The sequence below is a fragment of the Xenopus laevis genome, chromosome 4S, assembly GCF_017654675.1.
Source record: "Xenopus laevis strain J_2021 chromosome 4S, Xenopus_laevis_v10.1, whole genome shotgun sequence".
NCBI classification, from domain to species: Eukaryota; Metazoa; Chordata; class Amphibia; order Anura; family Pipidae; genus Xenopus; species Xenopus laevis.
Genome location: NC_054378.1, coordinates 108824716 through 108843917, shown reverse-complemented (window position 1 = coordinate 108843917; position 19202 = coordinate 108824716). Strand labels below are relative to the sequence as shown.

At 38.9% G+C, this 19202-nt stretch overlaps 1 protein-coding gene across 3 annotated transcripts; it reads left to right on the top strand.

The window, feature by feature from the left end:
• The first annotated feature begins 606 nt into the window (after positions 1-606).
• On the top strand, positions 607-18142 carry crbn.S (cereblon S homeolog). Of its 3 annotated transcripts, none has more exons than XM_018261342.2 (11): positions 607-741; positions 6095-6198; positions 6691-6893; positions 8084-8233; positions 9972-10137; positions 10905-10967; positions 12479-12563; positions 13778-13893; positions 13976-14040; positions 14544-14675; positions 16939-18142. In XM_018261342.2, the coding sequence occupies exons 1-11, from the start codon at positions 669-671 to the stop codon at positions 17123-17125; spliced, it is 1344 nt and encodes a 447-aa protein (XP_018116831.1). In that variant the 5' UTR covers positions 607-668; the 3' UTR covers positions 17126-18142. The 3 variants fall into 3 exon arrangements, with proteins under 3 accessions (XP_018116831.1, XP_041417639.1, XP_041417640.1); XM_041561705.1 differs by lacking the exon at positions 607-741 and adding an exon at positions 754-1286; XM_041561706.1 differs by lacking the exon at positions 607-741 and adding an exon at positions 4276-4721.
• Positions 18143-19202: the final 1060 nt, after the last annotated feature.

Below are 19202 nucleotides of genomic sequence, written 5' to 3'. Positions count from 1 at the left end.
AGGGGGGCAGAAGATATAGGGGTCCCATAAGGACCTAATAAATAAACAATTTCAATAAGTGTTGGTAAAACAGCACAACCTCTAGACATTTTGGTGGCCAGCAGATTTTTGCCTCAAATTTGTCTGAAATTGAGGAAAGTCACCGGAAAATGTGAGAATACTTAAAATGGGAGGTTGGGATAAAGAGCCCAAAATCTGGTAACTCCTGACTTCTACACAAGCCAGTCCCATTGCATGCTGGATATTGTAGTCTTACATTAAACTTGGCAACTTGTTAAACAAAAACTACATTACCCAACATGCATTGGGAGACACAGGCTTGCCAAGAAAAAACTTTGGCTGGTTTCCACTGTACAAACCAGCCACAGGCCCAAAAAGTAGCCCAAATCCGTACCTTGGCTAGTTTGTACTTCCAAAACCAGCCTGGGCTTTAAATTAGTAGCCCAATTTGTCTGGAATACCGCCAACCTTGCTGTCAAACGAGCTCTGCTTAGTAACACAATCATAAGCCTTCACTGGCAAAGGCATCCAATTAAATCAACCCTTTCAGTCTGAGGCGTGCCTTCCACATTGAGGCTTGACGCGCACGCCTGTGTCACGTGAAGCGCAACTAATGCATCTATTGGGCTTGGGAATGCGATCCCGGCATGCACTGCTGGTAAACAGCAATGGCTGACGACGAAGGAGAGGAGGATCCCGGCATCAATAACATGGGCAATATGCTGCAAGTTATAAGCTCGGGTAATGATGGCAGCGCCCCCTAGTTCGGGACACGCGTTGAAATCATTACAGCTAAGCGGGTGTAGCTGAACCATAGCCAGCGGGAGACTTGCCTTGGGGAAGTTTATTTGAGCACATGTTTATATAGAATGTTCCATGTATGTGCCAGTCATGTTTAAAGGCTTCCCATGGTCAGGCAATACACAGTGATGTATAGATGACCTTTGCATAGTGATATAGAACAATAGCTCAATCCCGGGGGGCAACTTTGTATCTATCTGCCATGCTCAGAAGTCAGCTGATCCAGGCTATTCTGCAAAGAGTTCCCTGCTAATTCAATGTATTTAAAATCAACATGATGGTCCTAAGTGATTGCATTGTTGGCATGCTGGATGGCGAAGCCACAGTTTCATTCTGCAGGGCTTTATGGAAATCGGTGCAGTCTGCAGCATGCCTTTCATTCTGTTGCTGTATAAAGAATCCCTGCTAATCGGATGGGTAGAGCTCAGCTTAGTTTGCCCCATTGAACAAGACTACGTAGGGGCACTGCTTGTCATTAACCTGCGGTGAGAAAACAATGTGGCGTCTGCTATGAGTGGGCCATTAACTGGGGTTTATTGCTGGCGTTTTTGCAATGTGACTGCACAGCACTTATACAACGATTCAGCTAATTCAAGTCTTTCCTTTCTTCTTTTTTTTTTTTTTTTTATATGAAGCTGTTTTTTATTTTGTCTGAATGACTCCAGCACCACATTGATGCTATATAGAGCAACGTATTGTAGGTATTTGCATGTCCAACATGCGGGCAAATTAATTGGCTCCTAGTGGAACGGAAAGGGTGAGATTAGGAGTCCGGGGAGGAGATCTTATGAGTTTACTGGCAAGCAGGGATGTATTTTGGATTTTTCATCTACAAATGAATTTACCTTTAGGGCTAAATTATGAATTTGATGTTACATGTTATATTTAAAATCCAGTTGAGTTCAGTGATGTGATCTACCTTTGTATACTTCTATTAATGGCTCTTAAGGGCAAAGTGATGGAAGTGAATGGGCATACATTCTATATAGTATAATATACTTTTTGGAACTATTATAATGATGTGAAATTCTAGGGTCTATAATCGCAATTTCTACTATTTGTAACTACTAGTATCTTTAACTCAATTATTATGAGCCAAATTGAAAAAGATCGGTGCCCCACAGGTTAATTTTAACCTTTAACCTATCATTTAGCCGTTATATTTACCTATACACGATACAGGGAATAACATGAGTACCTTACTGTTTGGTTTTATACGTAAAAGGGTGGGACCACCCAGGGTGGGACAATCCAGGTTTTAAATGTGGATATTGAGTAATTACTGGCAGAAATTCCTATGATGAAGTACCAGAGGGTACAAAACGCGTAAGGTGGATCATATGTAAATCCGGCCCTGGGTAGTAGCTAAAATAAATGATAAACACTTTCTCTTTTGCACTCCATAATATGTTGGCTTTCCACATACAAGTATGGGACCAGTTATCCAGAAAACTGTTATCCAGAAAGCTCAGAATTAAGGAATAAAATATATTATTAATCCTTATTGAAAACAAAACCAGCCTATTGGGTTTATTTAATGTTAGCATGATTTATGATAGACTCAATATTTATTCCTCAGCTGAAGCTGAGTTTAGCATGCGCCACAATTTAAAATTGGCTAAATGTTGGGATTTCTTCTTTCCTGTAAACAGGTATGGGATCCATTATCCGGAAACCCTTTATACAGAAAGTTCCAAATTACGGAAAGGCCGTCTCCCATAGACTGTGCAAAAAACCTCACGGCACTCAGGTCTGCGTGAAGATTTCAATCTTTTATTGAAATAGACTCCATTTTATCCAATGAATGCAAATTTTGAAAAATTATTTCCTTTTTCTCTGTAATAAAAAAAAAAAAACATTTGTACATGATCCAAACTAAGATAAAATGAATCCTTACTGGAAGCAAAACCATCCTATTGGGTTTATTCAATGTTTACATGATTTCCTAGTAGACTTTAGGTTTGAAGACCCAAATTATGGAAAGATCTGTTTTTTGGAAAACCCCAGGTCCTGAGCATTCTGGATAACAGGTCCCATACCTGTATAAAGGTAACATAGTGCAGTTGCTGGACGGTGCAGGTATTCTTATTATGGTGACTACTCAGATACCTAGATATGATGTATAAAGGTGGAAATCCTCAGGTCCCAAGCATTATAACTAATATCCTATACCTGTAATTTGTTTTTCAGGGATAAATCATATCTATAATGGAATAGGGCTATTCCATCCCCCTTTCTGGGGTATTACATTAAAAAGGTTGTTTACCTTCAAACACTTTTTCCAGTTCAGTTGTTGTCAGATTGTTCACCAGAAATAAAGACTTTTTTTTTCCAAATTATCTTCTATTTTCTAGTAGTGACCATTTTTCTGATATTGAAGTAAGTTTCATTTTTCACCTTCTAAAGCAGCTCTGGAAAGGAGTTTGCCAACTATAACTGTTTAAATTGATACATTTAGTTGATACATTTGTTATCTTTGTCCCTGCTGAGCAAAATCCCTTAGTCTCATTAAAGGCGGCTGTTAGGCTAAGGCCACACTAGGCGATAGCGGCGCGATTTGACTCGCGGCGACTTTTCGCCGCGACTTTTAAGCCGCAATCGCTGGGGAAACTTTTGCGCTGGCGTCTATGGGGAATCGCGAAAAATCGCCAGCGTAAAAACACACGTGGCGATCTTTTCTCTACTGTCGCTCGAAATTGCCTCGCTAGGCGATTTCGAGCGACAATAGAAAAAAGATCGCCGCGTGTGTTTTTACGCTGGCGATTTTTCGCGATTCCCCATAGACGCCAGCGCAAAAGTTTCCCCAGCGATTGCGGCTTAAAAGTCGCGGCGAAAAGTCGCCGCGAGTCAAATCGCGCCGCTATCGCCTAGTGTGGCCTTAGCCTTAGAATTGATACAGTAGTTGCTGATATTCCACAGATACTGCTGTGAAATGTATCAACTAATTGTATCAACTAAATGTAGCAAATTGTAACAGTTCAGAATCTGCTCCTGGATCACTGAGCTGCCAGACTGAGACACGAACATTAAACTTCAATTTTGGGAAATCGGTAAATAACAAAAGATGGAAACCAATTGAAAAAGTATTTGTTTTTGGGGAACAATCGGAAAACAACTCAACTGAAAAAAAAGTGTTTGGAAGGTGAACAACCCGTTTAAAGTGTTTTTGTGTTAAATAATATCATGCATATCCCCTGGGTCTAAACAAATATACATGATTTTCCAAATACACAGCTAAGCATTTAACTGTTCCCAAGTGAGTTTTGTGGCTCACCTAGGTGCTGCTGTTGTTACTTTTCAGTTTGCAGAACCGGAGCTAGATCTTTAAAAGGACCAGTAACATAAAAAAAAATTTTAAAAAAAATTTGTTAGTGCACAACGAAAAATAAACACTAAGACAAAATAAACTTTAAATAACAAAGCCTTTATTAAAAAATAACTTACAGAATGTCCACTTCCTGTCTGCTTCAGAAACGGCGAAAAGGCGACCATCCATCCTGCAACGATCAATTTCTTCTCCCTGGCTAGTCACTGACAGGCATCGCTTTCATCCGCCTCCTGGTCTCCCGACGCACACTTCTTTCTGCTACTGTTGTGGGGAAGTGAGTTCGGCTGGAGGGGCCTCCAGTTGGTGGGAACTTGGAGCCGGCTGGATCAATGTGCAAAGTCCTGGGGTAGGAGCTGTAGTGGTGGCTGCTGCTCCCGCTGTGTGCCCGTGACTGGCTGCTGACACTGTGCTCCCTGCGTTCCAGCCGAACTCACTTCCCCACAACAGTAGCAGAAAGAAGTGTGCGTCGGGAGACCAGGAGGCGGATGAAAGCGATGCCTGTCAGTGACTAGCCAGGGAGAAGAAATTGATCGTTGCAGGATGGAGGGTCGCCTTTTCCCCGTTTCTGAAGCAGACATGAAGTGGACATTATGTAAGTTATTTTTTAATAAAGGCTTTGTTTGCTATTTAAAAGTTTCTTTTGTCTTAGTGTTTATTTTACGTTGTGCACTAATGAATTTTTAAAAAAATGTTTTTATGTTACTGGTCCTTTAAACATTTATGAGGCTTTTGCCATGAATAGCCAAATTTATTGGGACCGGTCCACTAGATCCTCTGAAGATGAACGCACTTTTGTTTTGGGCCTCTCATAACTAGGTTGGGAAATAAAATATTTTGATTACAAGTCTAATGCTCCATCAGCAGTACTGATTTATATTACATTGAGATTTACAGTGTTATTTATAACAAACAGGACCATTGATAAATTAACAAACATGGGTCATAAAATGAAAATGGGGGACTAAAGAACCTTGCACACACAGGGGCAAATTTACTTAAGGTTGAATAACCCTCGATATTCGACTGTCGAAGTTAAATCCTTCGACTTCGAATATTGAAGTAGAAGGATTTAGCGCTACTCGTTCGATCGAACGAAATCGTTCGATCGAATGATTAAATCTTTCGAATCGTTCGATTCGAAGGACTTTAATCCATCGAGCGAACGATTTTTGTTCGACCAAAAAAAGCTAGCAAAGCCTATGGGGACCTTCCCCATAGGCTAACATTGACTTCGGTAGCTTTTAGGTGGCGAACTAGGGGGTCGAAGTTTTTTCTTAAAGAGACAGTACTTCGACTATCGAATAGTCAAATGATTTTTAGTTCGAATCGAAGGTCGAAGTAGCCAAAAAAAACATTCGAAATTCGAAGTTTTTTTCCTCTATTCCTTCACTCGAGCTAAGTAAATGGGCCCCACAATGTTATAATCTAAATCGACAAATTAGCAATCAGCCTCAATCTTATCCTCAAGGGGACACAGTGTGGGAATCCATGGATAGAAAATAGATTTTATCAAATGATTGGGTTGAATTCTGACACTGGAATTTAAGGAGCCAATGTGAGTTGGGTATAAAGCTGTGGTTTTTGTAATTTCCTCAGCTAAATAGGGCATTAAGAAGCTACTCTGTATTTGGTCAACCTGTATAATGGGCTTCTGTTAACAAAACAGACACAACAAAGGGTGAAGGGAGGGGGCTGTATACTGGTAATCTAATTATCTGTTTCACTAGAATCAAACATGGAGTAGCTTCAGCCTCCCTGTTTGTCTTGTTTAGCTCAAGAAATAACAAAATACAATTTTTTATGCTTACAGCAATAGGGAAAAGTTATGATGTGCATAAGCTCTTTTCATTGCACTCATGTTAAACAAGGCTGTATACTGTCCCTTTAAGGGGAATAAACACGCTGGTACGTTTTACTGGGAAACAGTTATCCGATCTCAGATTCATAGAGTTCTGTCCCCAACAGAGAGTGAAGAGGAGGATTACATGGATATGGAAGATCCAGAAGCTGTGGACAGTGAAGCCCCAAATATCATCAACTTTGATACCAGCTTGCCAACATCTCATGCAGTTTGTGACTATTTAATTCAATATTTATTACTTGCCAATACCTATTAATAATGGCATTAGCCCAAGGGTGGGGAGTACACTTTTTGTTTCTTGTCCTTTTAAAGGGGATGTAACCCTTACATACCACTTTGTTGGATTCATAGCATCCTCCAATATATTATAAAGGGTTTCATTGTCCCTAACTTTTCAAAATCAGTGGTTCCACCAATGCAAACACTTCCTCCTCTATATGTTTGATCTTCCTTGATTTCAGGAGGAATTATACACATTTACTTACTCCTGTACACTTAAACCTTATTGTACCCATCCACCCTTGATTGTAAGGTTACAATTTAATTTCAGCAAGGAAGCATTTCTTGTGACTCTCAATATATTAGCTAACAGTAAGATGAAATATATTCTGCTAGACCTTATGTGCAATGTATTGAACGATTTCCGCTTTATATCAGTGGTAGTTTAGATAATAACGTGTTTATCTCTTTGTGATAACAGTATCTTGGGGTGGACATGGAAGAGTTCCATGGACGGACACTGCATGATGATGACAGCTGCCAACAGATTCCAGTACTGCCCAATTTGCAGGTCATGCTAATCCCAGGGCAGACCCTGCCTCTTCATCTTTCCAGGCCACAAGAAGTCAGCATGGTGCGTGGTCTTATTCAGAGGGACAGGACCTTTGCTGTGCTTGCATACAGGTGTGTGAGCTAAGTAATGTCAGCTATAATTGTTATACTGTGTAATTAGATTTAGATTGTTCTAAATCTAATTATGGCTGTGATAAAACTGCTACCTTCACATACCTTGTATAAGTAATTCTAGAGCAACTAGACTTGCTGAGTAATTATTGAAGAGGTTTCACTACTCATCTGAGCAGCTTCTTCAGTTCAACTGACTGGTGTCAAACATCCCCAATTTGGCCAGTCTTTCCTCATAGCTAAGATTTTCAATACCTTTTACCAGCTTAGTTGCCCTTCTCTGTACCCTCTCTAATACAATAATGTCCTGTTTGAGGGATGGAGACCAAAACTGTACGGCATATACTAGATGGGGCCTTACAAGTGCTCTATACAGTGGAAGAATGACCCCCTCCTCCCGTGACTCTATGTCCCTTTTAATACAGCTCAAGTTCTTATTTGCCCTTGATGCTGCTGACTGGCATTGCTTGCTACAGCCAAGTTTATCATCTACAAGGACTCCAAGTTACTTTTCCATAATGGATTTGCCTAGTGCAGTCCCATTAAGGGTATAAGTGGCTTGGATATTTTTACATCCCAGGTGCATGACTTTACATTTATCAACATTGAATCTCATTTGCCACTTAGCTGCCCAGATTGCCAGTTTGTCAAGATCGTGTTGCAAGGATGCCACATCCTGGATGGAATTTATTGGACTGGATCATTTAGTGTCATCTGCAAACACTGATACATTAATTACAATACCCTCCCCATAGTCATTAATGAACAAGTTAAATAAAAGTGGACCCAATACCGAGCCCTGAGGGGCCCCACTAAGAACCTTACTCCAAGTAGAGAATGTCCCATTAACAACCACCCTCTGTACCCGACCCTGTAGCCAGTTTCCTATCCATGTGCAAACGACTTCATTAAACCCAACAGACCTTAGTTTAGAAAGCAGTTGTCCTCATCCTAAAAAACTCTTCCACTAATCCAATCACAATGGCAAATTGTAACTCTTCATTCAGAGAGGTGACAGTTTTTTGTGAGATAAATAAACATTTATCACGGATTCAATTGCATCAGTTGTGCCACAGGTATTGTTTTGTTTGAATACAAGTACTCAGGTTAATCTCAGTAAAGCACTGCAAAATATGTCAGCTCTGTATTATGGTTAATAATAATAATACACTCTTTGCCTTTTTAAACAGTGGTGGTCCTCAGAGAGAAGCACGCTTTGGAACTACTGCTGAAATCTATGCATGTCGAGAAGAACACGAGTTTGGGATTGAGACTGTAAAAGTGAAAGCAATTGGAAGGCAGAGGTTTCAAGTTCTGGAAACAAGAACTCAGGCTGATGGGTGTGGAAAATGAAGAAAAGGGGAAAGCTATAAAGGGGAACTACTGTGAAAGTGAAGATTTAATATAAGCTTCATCTCATTAAAATAAGATATTTTCAAAATATAATCAATTAAACATTTTGTATCGTTTATGAAATAATCAAATGAGTCTTCAAAAATTCACTCTCAGCAACCTGTCTCTCTCGATGCTCTCTTTATGTTGAGGTCTAGGTCAGATTTTGATTGACAGGTAGGTCTAATACGTCTTTTAGGGGGGCTCCCTTTCCTAGTAGATGTTTTAGAGCTAACGCAAATAAAAAAAGCTAACAAAATAACTGACTCTGGCGCACACTCTCCATGCAGAAAAACAGGATTTCCATATACTTTAAAAGAGTGAGCTATGTTACATCTTTGAGGCACCCCCCCAAGGATGTATTATGCCTAACTGTCAATCAAAAACTGACTCCACCTACTGCATGAAGAGAAAAGTAAGAGAGAGAAGTTGCTGACTGTGGGACAGTGAAGAGTAACTTGGTTATTTCATAAACAGTACAGAATGTTTAATTGATTATATTTAGAAAGTTTCTTAATAAAATTAGCTGAAGCTTATATTAAATTTTATTTCCTAGTAACAGAAAAATTGCCGACATTAGGTTTTTCATCCTTCGCTAAGTTTGGAGCCACAAAGTTGATGAACACTACTGTATAAAGTGCTTCAGTGTAAAAATAAAAGCTGGGTAAATAGATAGGCTGTGCAAAAAAAAAATTCTAATATAATCAGTTAGCCAAAAATGTAATGTATAAAAGGCTGGAGTGACTGGATGTCGAACATAGCAGAACACTACTTCCTGCTTTTCAGCTCTCTAACTCTGAGTTAGTCAGCGACTTTAAGGGGGGCCACAGGGGACATAACTGTTCAGTGAGTTTGCTTTTGATCCCTAGCATGCAGCTCAGATTCAAAAGCAAACGTTTATGACCCAAATGGTCCTCCCTCAAGTCACTGATTGGTTACTGCCTGGGGGACAGTGGAGACCAAGAGAGCTGCAAAGCAGGAAGTAGTGTTCTGGCTATTATATTACACATCCAGCCTTTATACATTATATTTTTGGCTAACTATATTGAAAATTTTTTTATTTTTCACAGCCTATCTATTTACCCAGTTTTTATTTTTATACTGAACAATTCCTTTAAAGGGGTGGTTCACTTTTAAATCAACTCGTAGTATATTATAGAACGGCTAATTCTAAGCAACTTTTCAACTGGCCGACATTTTTTCTTTTTTATAGTTTTTCTTTTTGGCTCTTTCCAGCTTTCAAATGGGGTCACTGACCCCATCTAAAAACAAATGCTGTGTAAGGCTAGAAATGTATTTTTATTAAGACTTTTTACTTATTACTCATTTTTCTATTCAGGCCTCTCCTTTTCATATTCCAGTCTCTTATTCAAATGAATGAATTTGGACCCTAGCAACTAGATGACTGAAATTACAAACTGGAGAGCTGCTGAATAAAAAGCTAAATAACTCAAAAACCACAAATAAAAAAAAAATGAAACCAATTACAAATTGTCTCAGAATATCACTCTGTACATCATACTAAAAGTTAACTCAAACGTAAACAACACTTTTAAATAGGCTTTTACAATGGGGTTGTAATTGGCTCATATAAAAAAAATCTTGTTTATTTTTCATGGGAAACTTTTTTTAGGATAAATAATACAGTAATTAATAGTAATATTTGTTATTTTTGTTTTATTCCAGGATTCAACTGGCTCGGGTGAAAATCCTTCCAGAGAGGGTTTTACCCTGTCCCATGACTTCTCTGCAATTGGACTCTCAAAGTCGGCGTCTGCTTTTCCCAGCTAATAAGCCAGTGAGCAGCCGCAGCCCACAGAGCAAATGCCAGTGGCTTCACAAGTATCGCAGGGTACAGTTTCCATTAACTGTTTACTTGGTAGCCAACATCTTTGTCCAGGAACATGAGCACTGGGAAACCATTGGACAAATTGGGGTTGACGTGATTGGGAGGGTCGATACTGTGAACTGGGGTGATTGGTTGTGGTTCGCCTTCAAACAACTAGTTGTTTTCAGATAGATCACCAGAAATAAATACTTTTTTCCAATGACTGTCTATTTTCTATGTGTGTCTGCAAACACCAGAGACACAAACATTCAACTTAGGTTTTGGAAAAACAGTAAAAAATAAATAATGGAAAGTAATTGAAAAAAGTCTTTATTTCTGGGGAACAATCTAAAAAAAAAAGAGTTTGCAAGGTGAACAACCCCTTTAAGTCGCACTAAAACAACAATAGCTGTTATTGGATTAGTGCTGTCATTCGGTAGAAAGAACAAGCTCCATCGGAAAAAATGTAAATCCGGGTCCAGACAATATCAAGAGCCATCTGATATTCTCCATCTGACAATATCCTTTAACACATATATATTTATATTATACTGTAATGTGTATATACACTAAATTGCTTTATATAAGGCACTAATGTGTCTTATATAAAGCAATTTGTATTACAGGCTACTTCTGGTAGTATTTTACTTGGTGGTGAACTCTGTATAGTAAATCATTCTGGAGGCAACTAGAACTAGAAATATTCCTTGACTGTCTGATCCTTTTGTACATTTTCTATTCTTCTTTTAAATGATAAAGCTTCTATGTTTCTGTGTGTTGTGTTTCCACAGAGGAAGTTCCTTGGTGCTAGTCTGACCTCCTGGCCTTCCTGGCTGTATGCTCTGTATGATGCAGTAAGTGTCCCACAAATGCGGGTTGTTTCCCCTTTACAAGAGCAGTGATGTTTGCACGGAGTCTGTGTAGTTCAGTGTGCAGAAAGAAAGTCGGCAAACACTCCAGACACAGCTCGTAAGGATAAAACATTAAAGTTTATTTCAGTAAGTTAAAATTATCAGTATCCTGATACGTTTCGTATCACTGATACATAATCATAGGCCTATCTATGATAGGAAACGCATCAGGATGCTGATTTTAAATTACTGAAATAAACTTCAACGTTTTATCCTTCAGAGCAGTGTCCGGAGTGCTTGCCGACGTTCTTTCTGCCTGCAAAGGATTTCCCCTTAGCTATGGGTTCAGGGCGATGCACCGGACTACTCGTTTAACATAAATATATACAAATACACACCCCTTAAAGGAGAAGGAAAGCTACGGAGGCATTTTTTTGCCAATAGATTAGCTGCAATAGTGCAAGCTAGAATGCTATATTTATTCTGTAGAATGTTTTACCATACCTGAGTAAAAAGCTCTAGAAACTTTCTGTTTGTTTAGGATAGGAGCTGCAGTATTAACATGGTGTGACATCACTTCCTGTCTGAGTCTCTCCCTGCTCTGGGCTCAGATTACAGTAGAGAAGGGAGGGGGGGAGGAGCAAACTGAGCATGCTCTTGCCCAGGGCAATGAGGTTTAAGCTGAAGGCAGGAAGTCTGATACAGAAGCCCATGTGTACACAATAGAAGTAAGAAATGCAGTGTTTCTTTTGACAGGGGACTAAGAGCAGCACTACTTTAAAGGGTTTACTGGTATATTTAGGTGGACCTTTCTGATAAGGCTTACTTAGTTTTAACCTTTCCTTCTCCTTTAAGAAGACTGTTTTTTGCCGCTACCTATAAATTGTCAAGTTATCTCTGCGCTTAGAATTAATTTGTATGTAATGCATTTGGGTTGAGAGATATCAAATTACTCTGTGTAGTTCAGTGTATAAATGTGTGAGGTCAGTAGTATGAGGGTTTTTAGAGGCTGAACTGTGAAAATGTATGAAGGCTTTTTAAATAATTACAATAAGGGGCAGATTTATCAAAATGTGAGTTCAGATTTTAATTAATAAAAACTCACCCATGTTCTATCCATTCCTATGGGAGTTTTAGAAGGATATTTATCAATGGGTGAAAATTGGAACTCACTATTTAATAAATACACTTCCAAAAATCCCATAGGAATGAATAGAACATGAGTGAGTTTTTATTTATTAAAATCTGAGCTCACATCTTGATAAATCTGTCCCTAAGTGTGTATTCTAATGGGAGGAAATGGTTTGCTGAAGCGACTGGGCTCTGTTCTGGCAGCAGTGAGTGGTTTGTCCGTGAGTTGTGTAATTCAGTGGCTAGTTTGAAGGGTGACCGTGTTTGGACACAAAGTAGCTTAGTAAGGAATAAATCTGCATTTGCATGTTGTCAGGTTGTTGCTTTGAGATGATTTTGTACTCAGCCTGCAAGTAAAAAGCAAATTCCGTGTCATGCACCAGGATTCCCTTATGGAACGAGTGAAACTACAGCTGCACGAGTGGGATGAGAATCTGCGAGATGATTCTCTGCCAGCGAATCCTATTGGTAAGATCTGTGCCATACCCTTATCTCTCTGTTACTCTAACTCCCCCTTATCATCTGTGCATTCTGTCCAGCCAGCCCCATATGCCTTTGTTCTGTTTTCATAGTTTCATTTGACTTTTTATTTTTTTTTGCTCCAATGTGCATTCCGGTTTTTATACTGTGCCACCATTAGGCATGTTGTAGAACATACAGGCACAGATGCAGATTAGTACCTGTGTCATTTAATGGGCTTTGAAGAGCTATGTTATTTGTTCTATATACAGTTGTGTTCAGAATAATAGCAGGGTAATAAAAAAGTGAATAAAGCTCAAAATCCTTATAATAGCTTTATTGGGGGTCGTCTGAAAAACTTCCTGTAGCCCCTAGACCAAAAAAAAACAATCTTGCTTTCATCAGTCCACAAAATGTTGCACCATTACTCTTTAGGCCAGTCATTGTGTTATTTGGCAAATTGTAAGCTCTTCAGCACGCCTTTTTTTCAACAATGGGACTTTGTGGGGGCTTCTTGCCAATAGTTTGGCTTCTTCTAATTGTAACAGTATCACAGGAAACTTTAGACCTGCTTTCATCTTCCTGGAGCTGATCATTGACTGAGTTTTTGCCATTTTGACTATTCTTTTATCCACGCCCATTTTAAAGCATTTGAGCTATTTTTAGCTGAGCAGCCTATCATTTTCTGCATTTTTTATGTTTTCCCCTCTCCAATCAACTTTTTAATCGAGGTATGTTGTTCTTCTGAACAATGTCTGAAACAAGCCATTTAACTCAGATTTTCAGAGAGAAATGCACTATAAGCAGCATGCACAACATTTGCTCTTTTCTTCCTTAAATAAGGGCCGTAATTGACACCTGTTTTTTCACAGAATGAATGAGCTCACTAATTGAACTCCACACTGCTATTATTTGGAACAGGCTATTATTATTTTGAACACTATTATTATTTGGAACAAGCCTCAATTAATGATTAAATAACACAGAATCAGCAGCATGCATGTCTGTTGGGTTTCTATTACTCTGACACCTACTAGTCAATTATTTGCCATGTATAAATATAATTTCTACTAAAAACAGTGATTGATCAGGTTAGTGATGTTGGACTGCTTTTATTCTGAACACAACTGTAAATCTCTAAACATACACTTGTTTTTAAGAAGCCTGTGCTGTTCCCTCAACCAATGGTTTATTTCTGTAATCTTCCTTCTTCCTCTTTACAGATTTCTCGTACCGGGTCGCAGCCTGTCTCCCTATTGATGATGCGTTACGTATCCAGCTTTTGCAGATTGGAAATGCCATACAGCGTCTGCGTTGCGAGCTTGACATCATGAGTAAAGTAATAACCTCCCCCTTTAACTTGAGTATCTGTAGTTGAGTTCTACTTGTACTAATCCGAATGAAATACTATAATTCTACAGTGTACATCGCTGTGTTGTAAGCACTGTCCTGACACTGAGATTACCACAAAGAACGAGATCTTTAGGTGAGTCCAGTTAACAATGAATTTGAGTTATCAAAATCTGAAAATATCTAATTATTGTATTTCGTACAAATTTTTCGGATTTCCGCCCGAAAACTCTAAATCTTCAGATTATTGAACAAACCCAACGCAGATGAGGATATCTTCGGGAGTTCTCTATTTGACTTATATACAACTTCGGCAGGTCTGAGATGCTGGATTTTCGGATTTTGATTTTTTCCGTCCTCGGGTATAATAAATCCCGAAAAATTTGGATTTTATAGTCAGGCATTCAGGCTTTAATAAATAACCCCCTTAGTGTTAGTTATGTTGTTTGGTTATAAGGAAAGTGATATTAAAAGCAGTTCCCTTATATGGGTTCATATTTGGGGAATGGCGGTTATATGTGCCCTTTAGTGGAGAGATGATGGCGTGATTGGAAGGGCTTGGTTTTTAATCTTCTGGGCTGCATCAAGAAGATAATTTCCAGCAAGCACGAGTCATAACCTGATTCTCTTTATCTATAGTTTATCACTTTGTGGTCCGATGGCTGCATATGTGAATCCTCATGGTTATGTTCATGAGACTCTGACTGTCTACAAAGCTTTTAATCTGAGCTTGGTGGGTCGTCCTTCTATAGAGAACAGCTGGTTCCCAGGGTGAGTATTATGACAGCTGGCAACACTTTATTCCCTGTTCCCTAGAAACATCTGTACTTTATGGAATACTTTAGCTTCACCTAATGCCAACAGTAAGGCCGGAAAAAAAAACAATCAAAGATGCTGACCATTGATCATATCTGGCACATACATTTAGGTCCATAAATATTTGGACAGAGACAACTTTTTTTCTAATTTTGGTACATTACCACAATGAATTTTAAATGAAACAAAGCAGATGCTGTTGAACTGAAGACTTTCAGCTTTAATTCAGTGAGTTTAACAAAAAGATTGCGTAAAAATGGGAGGAACTAGAGCAATTCCTTTGTTATGTCATTATCAATGAAGCAGATAAAAGCCCTGGAGTTGATTTGAGGGGGGGGGGTGCTTGTATGTGGAAGAAACAACATGTGGTCAAAGGAGCTCTCCATGCAGGTGAAACGAGCCATCCTTAAGCTGCAAAAACAGAAAAAACCCATGTGAGAAATTGCTACAATATTAGGAGTGGCAAAATCTACAGTTTGGTACATCCTGAGAAAGAAAGAAAGCTCTGGTGAACTCAGCAATGCAAAAAGACGTCCACGTAAGACAACAGTGGTGGATGATCTCAGAATCATTTCCATGGTGAAGAGAAACCCCTTCACAACAGCCAAACAAGTGAAAAACACTCTCCAGGAGGTAGGTTCAAGTCTACCATAAAGAGGAGACTGCATGAAAGTAAATACAGAAGGTGCAAGCCACTCATAAGCATCAATAATAGAAAGGCTAGATTGGACTTTGCTAAAAAAAAAACATCTAAAAAAGTCAGCACAGTTCTGGAAAAAAGTTCTTTGGACAGATGAAACCAAGATCAACCTCTACCAGAATGATGGCAAGAAAAAAGTATGGAGAAGGCGTGAAACAGCTGATGATCCAAAGCATAGCACATTATGTATAAAACATTTGGGAGGCAGTGTGATGGCTTGGGCTGCATGGCTGCCAGTGGCACTGGGACACTAGTGTTTATCCATCATGTGACACAGGACAGAAGCACAAGAATGAATTCTGAGGTTCAGAGACACTGTCTGCTCAAATCCAGCTAAATGCAGTCAAATTGATTGGGAGGCGTTTCATAATGACCCAAAACATACAGCCAATGCAACCCAGGAGTTTATTAAAGCAAAGAAGTGGAATATTCTTGAATGGCCAAGTCAGTCACCTGATCTGAACCCAATTGAGCTGCATTTCACTTGTTGGAGACTAAACTTGGGACAGAAAGGCCCACAAACAAACAGCAACTGAAAGCCGCTGCAGTAAAGGCCTGGCAGAGCATTAAATAGGAGGAAACCCAGAATCTGGTGATGTCAATGAGTTCAAGACTTCAGGCTGTCATTGCCAGCAAAGGGTTTTCAACCAAGTATTAGAAATGAACATTTTATTGTCAGTTTTTTAATTTGTTCAATTACTTTTGAGCCCCCGAAATGAAGTGATTGTGTTAAATAAAAAGAAAAAAGGCTTTAGTTCCTCACATTTTTATGCAATCTTTTTGTTCAGCCCACTGAATTAAAGCTGAAAGTCTGCAGTTCAGCTGCATCCGAGTTGTTTAATTTAAAATTCATTGTGGCAATGTACAGAACCAAAATTAGAAATCAATTCTCTGTCCAAAGATGTATGGACATTTATGCTCATTAGCTATATGAGAAATACACAGAAGCAACTGCAATATATAACTATCAATATTAATAAATGTATTCTATATTAATATGTGCTTGCGAGTCACATGGTCATTTGATTTTCAATTCCACAAGTCTGCCCATGTGGGTCCAGCATTAGAGCTACAGGTTTCTGTGCTTGACATGGCAGTAAATGAAATAAAAACCTATTCTTTATCTTGAATCCCGTGTTCTGTACGATCTTATAGTCCTGTATCTACATCCTTGTATTGCCATCTCCTTAAATATCCAGTATTTGTTTGCTCCTGTCCTCTGTCTCTCCCGTCTGCAGAGCTTCTCTTACCAACAGGCTGACCTTTTTGTTGATGTTATTTCCCTTTAATTGCTGTATTAGTTCTGTTTTTGCAGTATATGCAAAGTGCCCCATGTTGTCAGGCTTTGGTGAGATCAATGTATCTTGTCGCAGAATTCCGTTCCTCCCTACAAGGCCTTTTGTTTCCGATTATAGATTTTTTTTATAATTTCTGATTTTCTCTCTAACCATTTAGCACGCCCTTTCTGTCCTCCATGTTTTACTTGCTGTATTTATTATTATTGTATCTGACCCACAGGTTTGCCTGGACAATTGCACAATGTAGGGTCTGTGGAAGTCACATGGGATGGAAATTCACTGCAGTGCGGAAAGACCTCTCACCTCAGAAGTTTTGGGGCTTGACCCGTTCAGCGTTGCAACCTCGAATCCCAGAACCGGATGAAGGGGAAGTGGGGCATGATCACTCCCCAATCTTGTGTCTGTGAATCAGGGACTGCTTTATCACTGCTCTGCTTTTTCTCTTGTCTCGCCAACAAATGTTCTTAGCTCTGCACAAGACAGATGCTCTGCAGGTGTGAGGTTCTGCATGTGTCCCAGCATGTGACATCATATTGCTGATAAAAGGTACCTGTCCTATATTTTAGCCCTTTGTATGTAAATATGGAGAATGGCTGTCACGTTATGCCTTTTTGATTAGGATTATGTAAATACCAGTGCAGTCTGCAGTATGTTCTCCCCATGCATTGCTTATATCAAAGCTTTTTGTTCCCCTAGAACAAAACCTCTGTTTTATAGAATGCCATCATAGATACGCCTTTTTTTTTACAGCCTCTGAATTTTATGGAAATGTCTTGTTTTCTCACACTGTTATCAACACCATATCATCAACCATATTGGGTTCTAAATAGGGATGCACTGAATCCAGGATTCAATTCGGGATTTGGCCTTTTTCAACAGGATTTGGATTTGGCCAAATCCTTCTGCCAGGCCGAACCAAACCTGAATTTGCATATGCAAATTAAGGGGTGGGGAAGGAAATCACGTGACTTTTTGTCACAAAACAAGGAAGTAAAAAATGTTTTCTCCTTCCCACCGTTAATTTGCATATGCAAATTAGGATTTGGTTTGGAATTTGGCCGAATCTTTCGCGAAGGATTCAGGGGTTCGGCCGATTTCAAAATAGCGGATTCGATGCATCCCTAGTTCTAAATAAACAAAATTAGCCAAAATGAATGTAATGCCTAAGATTTTTTTTAATGATTTTTGGGTCCACAAATTATTTTTGTAATATATTTTATTTTTTAGAAATATCTACTAAAAAAACGGAATGTTCCCTAACCTCTCCTGTCATACGGCTACTACTCTTTATGATCCACTGGGTGCTCCTAATTGTCAGTCCTTGGTTTCAAGGACCCCGTCTAAAAAACAAATGCTCTGTGAGGTTGCAAACATATCGTTATTGCTACTTTTTATTATTCATCTTTCTATTCAGGCCTCTCCTATTCATATTCCAGTCTCTTTTTCAAATCAATGCATGGTTGCTAGGGTAATTTGGACCCTAGCAACCAGATTGCTGACATTGCAAACAGGAGAGCAGCTAAATAACTCAAAAACCACAAATAATGAAAAATAAATACCAATTGCAATTTGTCTCAGAACATCACTCTACATTATTCTAAAAGTTAACCCAAAGGTGGACAACCCCTTTAAAGGAACAGTAACACCAAAAAAATGAATGTCAAAATAATGACAATATAACGTAGTGTTACGCTGCACTGGTAAAACGTATGTGTTTGTTTCAGAAACTCTACTATAGTTTATATAAACAAGCTGCTGTGTAGCCATGGGGGCAGCCATTCAAAGCTGAAAAATGAGGAAAGGCACAGGATACACAGCAGATAACAGATAAACTCTGTAGTATATAATGGGATTCTTCAGAATTTATCCGTAATCTACTGTGTCTCCTGTGCTTGAATGGCTGCCCCCATGGCTACACAGCAGCTTGCTTATATAAACTATAGTAGTGATTCTGAAGCAAACACATACGTTTTACCAGTGCAGGACAACACTACATTATATTGTCATTCCTTTAAAACACTTTCATTTTTTGGTGTTACTGTTATTTTAAGCAGCTTCTGTATGAAGATATTTAGTGAATTATAATTACCATTAACAGTTGATCACTAATACGTTTTGTCTACTTCAAGTTCAAAAATTAAAGCAAATCCTGTGCAATATAGCACATACAGTTAGGCCCATAAATCTTAGGACAGAGACAACTTTTTTTCTAATTTTGGTTCTGTACATTACCACAATGAATTTTAAATGAAACAACTCAGATGCAGTTGAACTGCAGACTTTCAGCTTTAATTCAGGGGGTTGAACAAAAAGATTGCATAAACATGTGAGGAACTAAAGCCTTTTTTTCAACACAATCCCTTCATTTCAGGGGCTCAAAAGTAATTGGACAAATTAAAAAACTGACAATAAAATGTTCATTTCTAATACTTGGTTGAAAACTCTTTGCTGGCAATGACAGCCTGAAGTCTTGAACTCATGGAC